This window comes from Pteropus vampyrus, unplaced genomic scaffold (assembly GCF_000151845.1).
Source record: "Pteropus vampyrus isolate Shadow unplaced genomic scaffold, Pvam_2.0 Scaffold36, whole genome shotgun sequence".
Lineage (NCBI taxonomy): Eukaryota > Metazoa > Chordata > Mammalia > Chiroptera > Pteropodidae > Pteropus > Pteropus vampyrus.
The window spans coordinates 1,456,224-1,469,272 of NW_011888817.1; the positions used below are offsets into that span (position 1 = coordinate 1,456,224).

The window sequence follows — 13,049 nt, forward strand, 5'->3', positions numbered from 1 at the left end:
CTGGCTCCGATGTGGGGTGCCCTGGTACGGACTCTGGACACCCAGCACTCTCTCTTCCACCCACGACCCTAACTCAGCAGCTCCCCTTCCATTTCTAGGGAGACCTGGAATCTCTCGCATTTATACATTTATTTCAGCTTTCCAAAGTGTACTTTACTCACTCCCATATTTGATTCTCCTGACACACGTGTGAAGCAACAGGCTTAGAGGGGCTACTGTGACTTTCCAGGGTCACAACCACAGTGACAACTCTTGGCTTCTATTCCTGCCCTCTCACAGTCCTCTCAGCAGCCAGAACTAGCCTTTAAAAAGGAAATTCTAATCTTGTTACTCTCTTGCTTAAAACTCTACAGGGACAGTCCCTTTACCAGTTCCCCATGGCCCCTGCTCCTTACCTCATTCTCGTAGACCCTGATTTGCTTGGCCCCTAGATTCTCCAAGTTTCTCTTCCTTACCCGTAACCTTTATAGCATAGTTCCTTCTGTCTGGAACATTCTTTCTTCATCCCTACTCCTCCCATGGCTGGCTCCTGCTTCAGATCTCAGCTAAAATGTCCCCTCCTCAAATGTGTGGACTGCCCTAAGTAGCCCTTCGAATTCTCCATTACAGCACCCCGTTTTTCCCCTTTATAGTATTTATTACAATCTGTTATTATTATTACTCTTTTATTTTTTTCGTTTACCTCCCTCTCCCTCTTCAAAATTGCGAGCTTTATAGGGGCTGGTACCTTGTCTGGCACAGAGAATTCCCATCACCTGGCATACTGTAGGTGCTCAATAGATAGTTAAAATAAATGGTGGAACAGTGGAGAAGTGACATTTACCTTGGGGCAGTGCCTTTAAATCCTTCTGCATCTAATTTTGCAATGCCCAAGGACACAGGTGTAAGGGGCACAGGTCCCGGGGGAGGCAGAGTACTATGGCTAGAATTTTAATTCTGGAGTCTTCCGCCTCACTCTCACTGGGTGGAGGAGTTCCCATCATCCGGCCCAGAGAGAAAGAGCTCCCAGGCTTCTTCACTTCACGCTGGGTTACAGCTGGGCTTCTTCTAAAACGAAGACAGTTACACTAATAGGTGTCAACCACCTAAGGAAAAGACCCTTGAAAAAGAAGTTCAGTTCACCAAGTGTTTCCCCAGCTCGGCACAGCAGGTACTATTTCCTGGGCACCTAGGAGTATGAGGTATTTGTCAGTTCTTTTATACCCATCATCTCACTTAAGCCTCTCACGCACCTTCTCTCTGAAGCGGGTGCCCCTTTCACAGAGCCTGAAACTGAGGGTCAGTGAAGTAACTTGCCCAGGTACAGTGAAGAAGTGGCTCTTCCTCTTTCGTATCTTTTCAGAGGTCAGCCCTTCTTGGAAGATCCACTGACCACCTTCCTGACTCCAGGTGGTGTCTGGTTCCCTGCTGCGTCCCCCACTCACGCTTCCTTCTATGGAAGCACACAGCACTCCAGGAGGAGAACCTTGAAGGCAGGGGCTGGGTCTCATCAGGTAGGAAGCCCATCCCAGGGGCGGGGCCATCCATCCCACTGCAGCCAATCTGTGGACGGATGACAGGAGGAGAGTGGCTCACATACCCCACTGCAAGCAGAAATCCCTTGAGATGGAGAGCTTTTCTTTTTCATCACACAAAAGATGAGGGGCCTTAAAGCGAAACTGAACCCACCTCAGGCGTGGGAATGGCTTAGCCGGCTCTGCTACAGTAGGCCCCAGTAGGTAAGTGACATTCCAAGGACAATGGCAGCCCTATCTTTGTACCCGCCCAGAGCCAGGGTGGGGCCTTTCACTCACTGTCTTGTTGGATCCCCACACCTACCTAGCGCCTCAGCCTCAGCAGGTATCGCTTCCGTTTTACAGGTGAAGCAGAAGAAGCAGAGAGGGGTGGAGATACGAAACGTGTCTCTCCTGACCCCATGTTGCCCTGTGGAGTGGGAATCAGCACTTCCACTTTACAGATGAGAAGACTGAAGATTAGACAGGAGGGAGGACTTGTCCTCCTTGCCTATCCCAAGTCACCTGGCTAGAGAGTAAAGGAGCCAGAATATGACTCCTTGCATACTGATAGGATGCTGCCACCAGAGAACCCCAGCTACACAGCTAGTAAGTGGCAGAGCTGGGCCTAGAACCTGGGTCCTGACTCCTGGTCCCATGCTCATCGAGGAAGGGGGATCTGCTTTTACAGGGAGGAACCTCACGGAGGTTCCTCAGGGACACTGAGCTGGCAGGGCGGCCAGAACTTGATCTAATTGCCTCATTTGTGACCGTAGGTGCCACACCTGGCTGCAAGCTTCAGGGAAAGGGGAACCGCTGCTTGGTGGGGAGCCTCTGCCGTGAAATACTCGTTCCTCTTGCACCCCGCCCCACCCTGGGCCTGGTGTTCATGAGAAGGCCTTGAAGACCAACAGAGGAAGGACCATGGCTCGTCTCCCAGTTACACAGAAAAGGTGATGAAAGTCAAATGAGGATGTGATGGTGCCAGTTCTGGAAACTCCACCCTGTGGAAATCAAAGGCCTGGAGTGAACAGAAATGAGAAATATAAACCCTCACGTGGCTCTGACGACAAAGGCCTCTGGCCTAGTGGCACCTGGGCATGATCCTATTTGTCTCAATTGCATTAGTCACTCAGATGTCTCTTGTGGTTGGTTTGCCCAAGGCAGGGGATCTTCAAAGAATTTTAGAGCATGTCAGAGGCAGGAAAAAGCAGCCCCTGAGTGAAATTCACAGGCCTGGGCTTCCTTGGCCACACCCTCCACTCTGTTTTTATCATAGATTTCTAAGCTTCAGCTCCGTATGGATGCAGCTCTTTATGGCCAATGGCTTTGTCAATTCCTGCCTCTCTAGTGCCAGTAATTAGCTGGGATCTGTTAAATCCTATGTGTTGTTTCATGTTATATGTTAATTAAATACTTACATTTAACAGACACGATAATATAGTAGGTAAAAGCTCTACATCTAAACCTCAGTTCAGATCCCCACTGTCACTTCCTAGCTGTATGACCTTGGGTGAGTGACTCAGCCTCTCTGTGCCTGGGTTGTCTCATCTATAAAATAAAGATGATAATAACAGTACCTCCTTCATAGGACTGTTATAATACTTACGTGAGTTAATATAGATAAAGTGCTGAGCACACAGTGAGTGCCCACTAAGTGTTAGCAGTTATTACTTGTATAATCGTTACTTATAAAACACAGGCTCATAACTTTCAGTTGATCCCCACTGTCTAAAGAAGAAAATCTAAACTCCTTAGCTTGGCATTCAAGGACTCTCCCTTCTGGCTTAAACCCTCCACGTACTCATCAGGTGTGTGGTCATCACTCTGACCCCAGATCTATCTCTGTAGGTGTTGAGCACTCAACAGGAGCTCACCTAGTCCTCAATGCTTGTCAGGCTCTGTGCTGCCAGCTGAGGGGGCAGCCCTGCATAGGACTCAGTCCCCACCCTCAAGGAACCTGCCCCTGATATCCCCTCTCAAGACCGTGCACCCTCCACCTCAACTACTGCTTCCTGTCTCTGACCTACCTCCTATTCCATGAAGCCCTCCTCCCCTCCCTAGTCAGAAGGAATTATGCCCTTCTTCCTGGAGGGCCCCCATGTAGCACCTGTGTTACATTCAGGCTTTCGTCTAGGCATCTTTATCCCCGGGATGGAGAAGACCTAGGGGTGGGCAACAACCATCTTATTACCAACTCCATCCATGGTGCCCAGCACAGAACCTGGTACATAGGCAACTGGTTAATTTGTATCCCAGATTTTGGCTAAGGCATAGGCATCCGTGATTCTACAAAGAAATAGTAGAGTTCAGTTGCTTGACGACAATCAAGTAACATTCAAATAGGGCAACTGTGGTCAATGGGCAAGATGGTAAAAATACGGTCATCACTCCTGAAGATGACATCACGTGACATCTATTTCTACTATTACATTATCCATTATATTACTCGGTGTCTTTTTCCATGATTCATTTCTTTTGAAATTTACCACAAAGTTCCTGAAAGAGTGAACTGCTTCTTTGTATTTTGATAAGAGAAATCATAGGAATCAGCCCATATCACTTTTTTTCCTTGGCTGCCAGGAAGCTCATAGCTAAACCAGAAACTCACCTATAGGCATTTTCCTTGTCCATATTTTCCACTATATTTTCTCTGATCCTTATTTTCCATTTCTACTGCATATCATTTATTGAATCACCATCATGGATAAAGTGAATTAGGAACAACCCCCTCCCTGATCCACTCTTCTGGAAATGTAGCTTCGAGGCATTTATTCAACCCTGGGGACTGAGGTAGTAAAGACAGACTTAGTCCTGACCTCAGGTTTTCTGGCTCATGTGACCATATCATTTCCTCTTTCAGGTCTCAGTTTCCTCATCTGTAAAAAGGGTCGTTGTGAAGATTAAATGAGCTGAAACACGAACTTTCCAGCATATAACATCTCATCCCCAAGTAAACTGGTACCTGACAGACATGCTGTAGTACCCACCTCATACCTGCTTTTTAAATTTTTCCTTTTTACTTTTCCACTTACTTCTTGTCCATATTTTCCAATCTTGGCCTTAGTTCAGCCAACATTTGGCATTAATCTAGCCCTGCTGCTGTACTCAAAGCAAAAATGAGAGACTTCCTGAGTGGTCACAGTTAACATCAACAGCGATAAATCCAGCGCGACTTACCAATAGCGAGTATGCACTCACGACACCATGTGATGTAAATGGTGCTTTACCCCTGTGTCCTTCCTCCTAAAAACACATTACCTCAGACTAATCACGAGAAAAACATCAGACAAATCCCAACTGAGGGACATTCTACAAAATACCTGCCTGGTACTCCTCAAAACTGTCACATCAAAAACAAGGCAAGTCTGAGAAACTGTCATGGCCAAAAGGAGCTTAAGGAGATGTGACAACTAAATGTAATGGGGTATCCCAGATAGGATCCTAAAACAGAAAGAGGATATTAGGTAAAAACTAAAGAAATCTGAATAAAGTATGGATTATATATCAATATATATCAATATCATTTCATTAATTGTAATAAATGTATCATGTAACTTAAGATGTTAATAACAGGAAATTGGGTGTGAGGTATAAGGGAACCCTGTACTATCTTCCTAGTAATGATATAAACCTAAAACTGTTCTAAAATAAAATGTATATTTAAAAAAAAAAAAAATGACTGCCCCCAAAAACAGAAAACAGAGTTGTCAACTCTGACACAAGCCTAGTGTTGCCCAGTTCTCAAGGCTCTTTTATACCCTGATCTTGTTTGTGTCTCACAATCACCCTGGAATAAGCCCTGGGATCCCCATTTCACAGATGCAGAGGCTAAGGCCAGAGATAAGAGGCAGCATTCCAGAGCGGGGCTCAACCCCAGACCTTCGTCACCCTCTCAGGGCTCTTCCCGGCCCGCTAGGCCAACCTCCTTTGGAGATGACAGGCTGTCCCATTCAGGACGTGGGAAATTGTGAGGGATATGACTGGGGATGGGGGCCGAGTGGGGTAGGGGAAGATTCCACTTTGTGCACCAAGGAGTCAGATGGAGCTGGAAGCCTGAGCACAGAAAGGGAGAAGGTGGACAGGAGTTAGGGGGAGAGGAGGCCCAAAGGTAGGTAACACTCAGGAAGAGACTGGAAGGCCAAGGGCACAGAGCATATGTGGGAGGTCAAGGTTGCTAACTGTCTCGTCAGAGAAGGTGTCGGCCCTGCCAGCCAATGAGTCAATCACCCTGGTCTGGACCAGAGTCCCATTCCAGGCTTTCCCTAATGTGTGGGCAGTGGGAGATTCGCCCACACATGCAGGGAGCTGGAAAACACTCACACATTTGGCCTGGTGTATAGGCTCACTTGCCTGCGGGCCCTGGGAAGCACTGAAAGCCTTACTTAGTGCTACCAGCCAATGGGCTGAGACCATCCCACACCCAAGCCCCAAACCTGGCCAGTAGCTCTTCCTTACTCCTTGACACAGACCACTCATCATACTGTTGACCATCCAGCCCCATGCACAGGTCCTACCACACCGCTCTTCACCCCGCCGCCTGACAGCCTCCATCTGTCATCTCTGCCCTTCTGTTCAGGCCCACTTGATCCTGCCCCCTTCCCCAGGAAGCCTTCTCTGATTAGCCCCCTGACCCTCTAGATCTCTAATTAGCACTCCACTCAGTCCCTCATCTCCGGGCTGGCTCCAGGCAGAAACTTCTAAACTAACTGATATGATCTAGTCACTCCTCCTCCAAACAGTAGCTCCCTGGAACTGGCAGAAGAACACATGAGATTTGGCCTGGCTTCCAACCCCCTCCTTCTACCCCCAGGATCTGGCTCATGGCTCCTCTCTAGCCTCTCTCTCAGCTCTCCTCCCTCACATGCTCAAACCTCAGTCAAATATGAACATGCTTCCTGTTTCTAGGCCTTTGCATATCTACTGCCCTCTGCCCATGAGGCCTTTCTTCTCCAACTTCCCCTGGCTAACCCTTCAGCTCAGATGCATCTTCTTCCAGGCAGCCTTCTTGGACTTGTGGACTGTGATCCTTCCTCCTTGCTCTCCAGCAGCACCCGGCATGGCCTTCTAGCTTCTCGTCCCAACAGAGAGACCACAGCTGAGTGCAGCCGTGGGACCTGGACAGTCATTCCATTTCCTTCCTGTGCTTTGGTTTTCTCATCTATCAGGTGAAGATGATACCCACTCCACAGGGTCTTTATACATAGTAAACAAAATAAGACACATCAAGTCCTCAGCCCAGTGCCTCACAGAGAAGCAGCACTGAGCGAATGTTAGCATGTGTGGTGGTAGGTTCAGAAAGGGCCGACTCGTCCAGTCACACTGAGAATGATGGAAGATGGGAAGGGAAGGAAAAACTAGAAGGACCTATGACATGCTAGGCACCGGGCCTGGTACTTGTTGGTGTATATTATCTCCTTGATCCTCTTCTGTTACATAGTGTAAAACAAATGTAATACAGGGAGGGTTAGCAACTTGTCCAAAGTCACGCATCTGGTAAATAACAAAGCCTGGTTGGGAACCCAGGTATACCTATCCCCAAAGCTTGTGGTTTTGCCATTACAACAAATAAAATGGCAGCCCCAGCCCGCTCCTTCCTTACCACTCCAGGCATCACATCCTGGCCTGGTTAAAGGGGCCGAGTTGTCCATTCTGATCTCTGAGCACCAAGTTTGAGACAGAAGCCTACAGCTGGCCCTAAGCTGTGCAGGACGACCAGGCTGGGTAAGTCGCAAGCCGAGACCAAGTGTGCCAAACAATTTGCTGATCTAATCACATAAAACTGAGGACAAAGTTAATCTGTCTCACTTAATGATATTTATGATGATGATGACAGAGCTGCCCAGCAATTAAGCTCAGCCAGGAAGCAGCTCAGGGAAATGGTTGTAATTAGTATTTGTGTTACACAGGGTCAGGTGAGGGCTGGAAAGAGGGAGGAGGAAGCAGGTAGGGCAGGCAGCTGTGGGGACTCCTTGGCTCCAGGAACTGAGGATGGTGGCTGGGGAGCTCACGGTTTGTGCCAGGCCCTGTGCCAACCAACTCATGTGGACAAGTCAACTCATGTTGACTTTCATGATAACTCTGTGATGTGGGCCCTATCGTTCTTTTTCTGAGGTGAGGAAGCAGGCTCAGAGAGGTCCATTCACTTGTCCAAAGTCACACAGCCAGTAAAGAACAGAGCCAGGATTCACAGAGGCCTGCCCATCTCCCCCTCCAGCCCAGATGATGTTCTAGTTAGTAGGAAGTAATTAGGGCCTGAGCTAGAAGGCAGGAGATCCATATTCTGGTCCCAGTTCTGACACTGCCTTATCCTAGGCCTCAGCAAGTGTCTCCTCTCCAGAACACCAAGAGAAGGTGTGGTGGTCAGGCTGGGAGTGGCTGAGAATGTGGACCTGGGAGCGAGGCTCCTTGGATTCTAATCTTTGGGCATGCCACGTCACTGTCTGAGCCTCAGTGTCCTGGTCTATAAAATGGAGGCAACAAGTGTCACCCTCATAGGGTTGTGAGGGTTAAATAAGTTTAAAAACTTAGAACGATGCCTGAATATTATTATCATTTATGAGGAAATCACGGGCTTTGGGGTCAGTTTTTCCATCTGTAGACTGGAGAAGCACTTGCTGGATTAGACAGCAGTTCGTAAGCATATACATTTTAAATCCCATACAGCCTTTTATTTTAAAAACTTAACATGGCAACCGAAATACAAAAGCGATATAAGTGGGGCTGCCATTGATGCATTCAGTGACCTTATATACTAACCTCAAGCCTGGCTTCCTCAGGGGTTCCAAGGAACAGAGTTTGAAAATCACTCATCTACATTTCTCTCAGAACTAATGGCTCTAAAGCTCTGAGATCCAAGGTGAGGCTGATGCAGGAGGTGAGGGCCTGGGGCTGGCTAGGGTGGTGCTCCCCCAGCGGCGGGGACACACGGAGACTGTGGGACAGGCTGGGCCACACCCATAGCGGAGTCTACTGGTGCCTACTGGCTTCCACCATTCAAGCTGGACAACTGTCTTCCCAGGAGGCAGCTGACAAGCAGAAGGAAGAGCACTGGACCTGGAGTCAGGCAGATGGACCCATAGTCCAGTCCAGCCACATGGCCTCGGGCAGATCATGTCACCTGTCACCTCTCTGGGCCTCATGGTCCAGATGGGGACAACACCATCCACATCTAGTAATATCAGAACAAAACTGAGTCACAGGCACATACAGGCTTTGCAACTGTGAAAGACAGTCCTCCTAAGAGCACGGAGTTTGGAGCCAGACTATGCAGTTTCAAGTCTCGACGCTACGACCCAGGGTTCAGCTACGGAGCCTGTTTCCTCTTGTGTAAAGGGACAACATAAAGGGCTTAGCATTGTGCCCGGCACACAGTAAGCACTCAATAAGTGCTTGCTGCTCTTGGGTTTGTGGGACCGATAACTAAAAGCAAACTTGCTCCCTAGAGCCCACAATGTAGACTCAGCTGAAGAGGGGTGAGTGTCTGGCTCCTCCCAACCCTCTAACGCATGCAGGTTCAAACACAGTGGTTGAGATTTTTTGGTTCTGTGCTAAGGTGTGGCTCAAGCTTTCCTGGGCTAGACTGGGGATATATCTGTCCTCTGTCGTTAAAAGGTCAATTCAATTCAATAGCTGTTTCCTGGAGGTTCTGTGATGGCTGTTTATGAGCATCTATCATGTGCCAGGCCTTTACCGCAACCCTACATTGTAGGTAGTACTGTGCCCATTTGACGGATGAGGAAACTGAGGCTCAGAGAGGTGACACGACCACCCCAAGGCCAGGCTGCCCCTTTGCAACATAAAGGATCTGGAGCCAGGCCCAGAGGGTTCCCCTAGTGTGAAGGCTGCTGGAAGGCTTGTGAGGGCCCTGGGGTGACAGCCCATGTTACTCAGTGTTCTGGCGGGAGGTGGCATCTTCAGAGTGGGGAGACCCAGCTGGCATTAGGTCTTACTCAGGAAACAACCTTGACCCCAGAGGAATCATGTTTCAATAAGCCTGAGTGGCTGAGCCCTTCAAAGCCCAGCATCATGTTACCTCCTCCAGGAGGTCCTTTTTGACTAGTCCTGCCACCTCATCCCTCCTCTGGCACACAGACAGCTCTTTGCTGTGCACCAGAGCAGTGCTGAGCTCTCTATACACATCAGTCACTCAATCCTGCCAGCAGCTTCCTGGTGGTGACATTCACCTGTCTGAGCTTTGGCTTCCTCATTGGTAAATGTGTGATAATAAGAGTACATATCTCAAAAGTGGGTGCGAAGATCAAATTGAAAAAAAAAAATGATAATAATGGCGAACGCTTACTTGCCACTTACTTCCTACCAGACCCTGGCTAGGTGCCACAGATAAGATGAGGGGAGGGTCTGGCCTTTCCCTGCCAGGCTCTGGAACGCTTCCCTGCCAGTGACCACAGACCCTCCTTCCCCACAACTCCTGGTCCTGAGGAATGAAGCCAGATGGAGCAGAAAGGGCACCGGAGTGGGAGCCAGGAGTCCAGGTTTGGGTCCTGGCTATGCCCTCTCTGGGCTTCAGTTTCCTCTCATGCCCCTCCGCCCTCGCCCAAGTAGGAGGGGATGATGGAAATACAATCTTGTTTTGCCAAGTGATCCTTATCTTCCCCTTCCCAACCATCCTTAAGCGAGGCTTGTCCAGACGAAACACATCGGGTGGGGATGCCCCAGCCACCAGCTCCCCTGGCAGCGACAGCTTGGCCTGGCCCTGGGCCTTGCTGGCTGGTTCTTCTCCTCACCCCTGCCATCTTCCTGGGCCTGGGCTCTCCCCCTGCCAGATTCCTACTTCTGCCTCCACTTGCCCAGTGCTCCCTGACACCTGCATCAAGCATCAGCCATGCTTTCATCTTCCCACTCCTACCCCTTGGCTGCTTTCCCAGCACTTCCTAAAATTGGGGCTCTACCAACTGACAGCCAAGGTGCCCGGACATGAAAACTGCCCGTGCCAGGGCAGTCCCAGTGGGTGGGGCCGAGGCGCTCTCTCATTGGTCGTTCAGGGTGGTAGCTGGCAAAGCTGCACCCCAAGAGGTATAACCATCCCTGGCAGCCTTACTCCCCCTTTCCCTGGGGAGTATGTGCAGTAGTTAGAAGCACAGAGTCGGGAACCAGACAGTCAGGGTTCAAGTCCTAGCCAAGTACTCACCCTACAACCTTGGGCAAGTCACTTAATCCCTCTCTATGGCTCAGCTTACTCATCTGTTAAATGGATTATTAATAAATTGTTAGGAGGATTAGATGACTTAATAACATCAAGCACTTAGAATGCGACCTGAAACAAAGGAACCACTCAGCAAACATCAGCTGTTACGACTACCCACATTCTGATTAGCCCAAGGCAGAACTCGCATCGTGGCAGTCCACAGGTCAAGTATGGCTCAGATGTGAATTATTCGGCCTGCAGTGCTGTAAAAGATTTTGAAATGCCAATATTTAGGAGGTTTTACACAAAAATCAGTATTTTCAGCTTTCCTTAAAAAAAAAGAAAGACTTGGCAATGCTGGGCCCATATTCTCAAGTGGCAACAGCAAACTGGAGCTAAGGAGTGGCTGCCCCTTTGGCCAGGCCGCGAGTCCCTAGGACACCACAGCCACCCACCCTACCCCCACCCCTTCTTGTCTCCTCACTGTGGTCCAGGGTCAGCTGTCATTTTTCATCAGTCTGGGGCTCTGTTTCTCATAACAAAGAGAAAGGAGAAATATTTATTGTCCCCTTGTCTGTCAAAAGTAGGAAGATGATTTATGTGAGGCTTAAAAACAGGCAAAACGAATGTACAGTGACAGACATCAGAACAGCGGTTGCCTCTGAGGATGGGACTTCCTGGCAAGGGGCCTGAGGGCGCTTTCTGGGGGAACAGGAACGTGGAAATGTCCTATATCTTGATTCCACTGTGGGTACACAGTGTCTGTTTGTCAAAACTTATCCAACTGTTTGCTTTTGGCCTGTGCATTTTATTCTGTGTAAATTACATCTCAATAGGAAAAAAAGTGGAAAATCGAAAAATAGGTCAGGAGGGTCTCATGTTTCAATAACAGTGACTGACTCTTTTCGTGGGTGTGAAGAAAATGCCTATGAGTTTAATGTACTGATAAAGAAGACACACCTAAGGTGCCCCTGGGAAATCACCCCAGTTACCCTGCTGATGTTGGAGTTTGAGACCTACGTACGGTCCAATGCCGTGAATGACTAATCTTCAAAGAACTGTACAGATGCATGATGTCCAACACGGTGGTCATTAACTGCATGTGACTACTGAAATGAAAATTAATTAAAAAGATAAAAATCATTCGCACGAGTCATATTTCAAATGCTCAATAGCCATACATGATTAACGGGCAGTACAGATATAGAACATTCCCATTACCACAGAAAGCTCTACTGGACAGCACTGGTGTCCATGCTGGCTATAACGCCGGGTTACCTTGTGGGTCCCCTGCCAGGGCAGGCACCATGATCACCACTGTGCAGCACCTGACGCAGAGCAGGTGCTCAGTAAACATGAGCTGAATGAATGAATGAAAGTAGAAGCAGCAAACAGTAAAACCGGGGTTTGAATTCCAACTCTGGCCCTTGCCAACTGTGGGGTCTCCAGTAAATCTCCCCAAGCTTAATCTCTCCTTCCTCTGAGGACTGGGCACATAAACCAATGTCCTCAGGGCTGCTCAGAGTCCCAGGGGCCAGGGAAGGGCCTGCAGGAGAAATGACATGCCAGCAGTGCCCCCTGAATTCTAGAACGGGAGGGAGGCATGGCAGTGGTCGCAAGGGCAGCCGGGGGCACATTTCTGTTTGTGAGAGAAGCTTTTGAAAATGAGGGGCGGGGTCAGGCAGTGGTAAAGATAAAGCAGGCTGGACCCAACTCTGCGGGTTCCGAAGGGAGGGCTGCTGAGCACGGGGGAAATCTGCGTTAACCCCCAGACCTGGCCACTGGAACATGAGCTGGGAAACAGCATTGGATATCTGCAGGCACTGCTGTAGTTGGAATGGCTGGGACAGGGAGCCGGCTCAATCCCCAAAGAGAACCCTTCGTCCTGCAGGGTGTGAACCCCTCATCCAAGCAGGCCAGAATGGGGCTCATGATGGGGGCTGCTGGGAGGCCAGAGGGCTGGCTGGGTCCTGAGCAAGGGGATGGGCCAGGTTTGTCTTCCCAGCATCCATCCTCCATGTTCGGTCATACAGAGCCTTCTAGAAGCCAGGAATGTCATTCTCATCTGTTTATTCATTCCACAAATATTTATTAGGTACCAGGAAATGAGCTCCATGCTTGATATACATCGCTGAACAAGACAAAATCCTTGCTCTCAGGAGCTTGAATTTTAATGAGAGACAGACAAAAAACAATGTTGCTAAGAGTTATAATAATAGCATCTGACAGTTATTGAGTGCTTACTGTATGCTCAGCGCTATACTGAGTGCTTTTTAATGCATTTCTCATTTAATCCTTATAAAAATGATAATATGTATTAGTATTGACCCCATTTTATAGGTGAGGAAACCGAGGCACAGAGAGGTTACAGCCAAGATCATCCAGCTCTAAGTGGCAGAGTTTGGGAT

At 48.8% G+C, this 13,049-nt stretch overlaps 1 protein-coding gene across 1 annotated transcript in view; it reads right to left on the minus strand.

The window, feature by feature from the left end:
- ECE1 (endothelin converting enzyme 1) overlaps positions 1-1,538 on the minus strand; it is a 58,550-nt gene extending 57,012 nt beyond the window's left edge. The window contains exon 1 of the mRNA XM_023529394.1: positions 1,233-1,538. Within this exon, the coding sequence (XP_023385162.1) occupies positions 1,233-1,523 (291 nt within the window). The 5' untranslated portion in view covers positions 1,524-1,538. The remainder of the gene's footprint in view (positions 1-1,232) is intronic.
- Between the last annotated feature and the right edge of the window lie 11,511 nt (positions 1,539-13,049).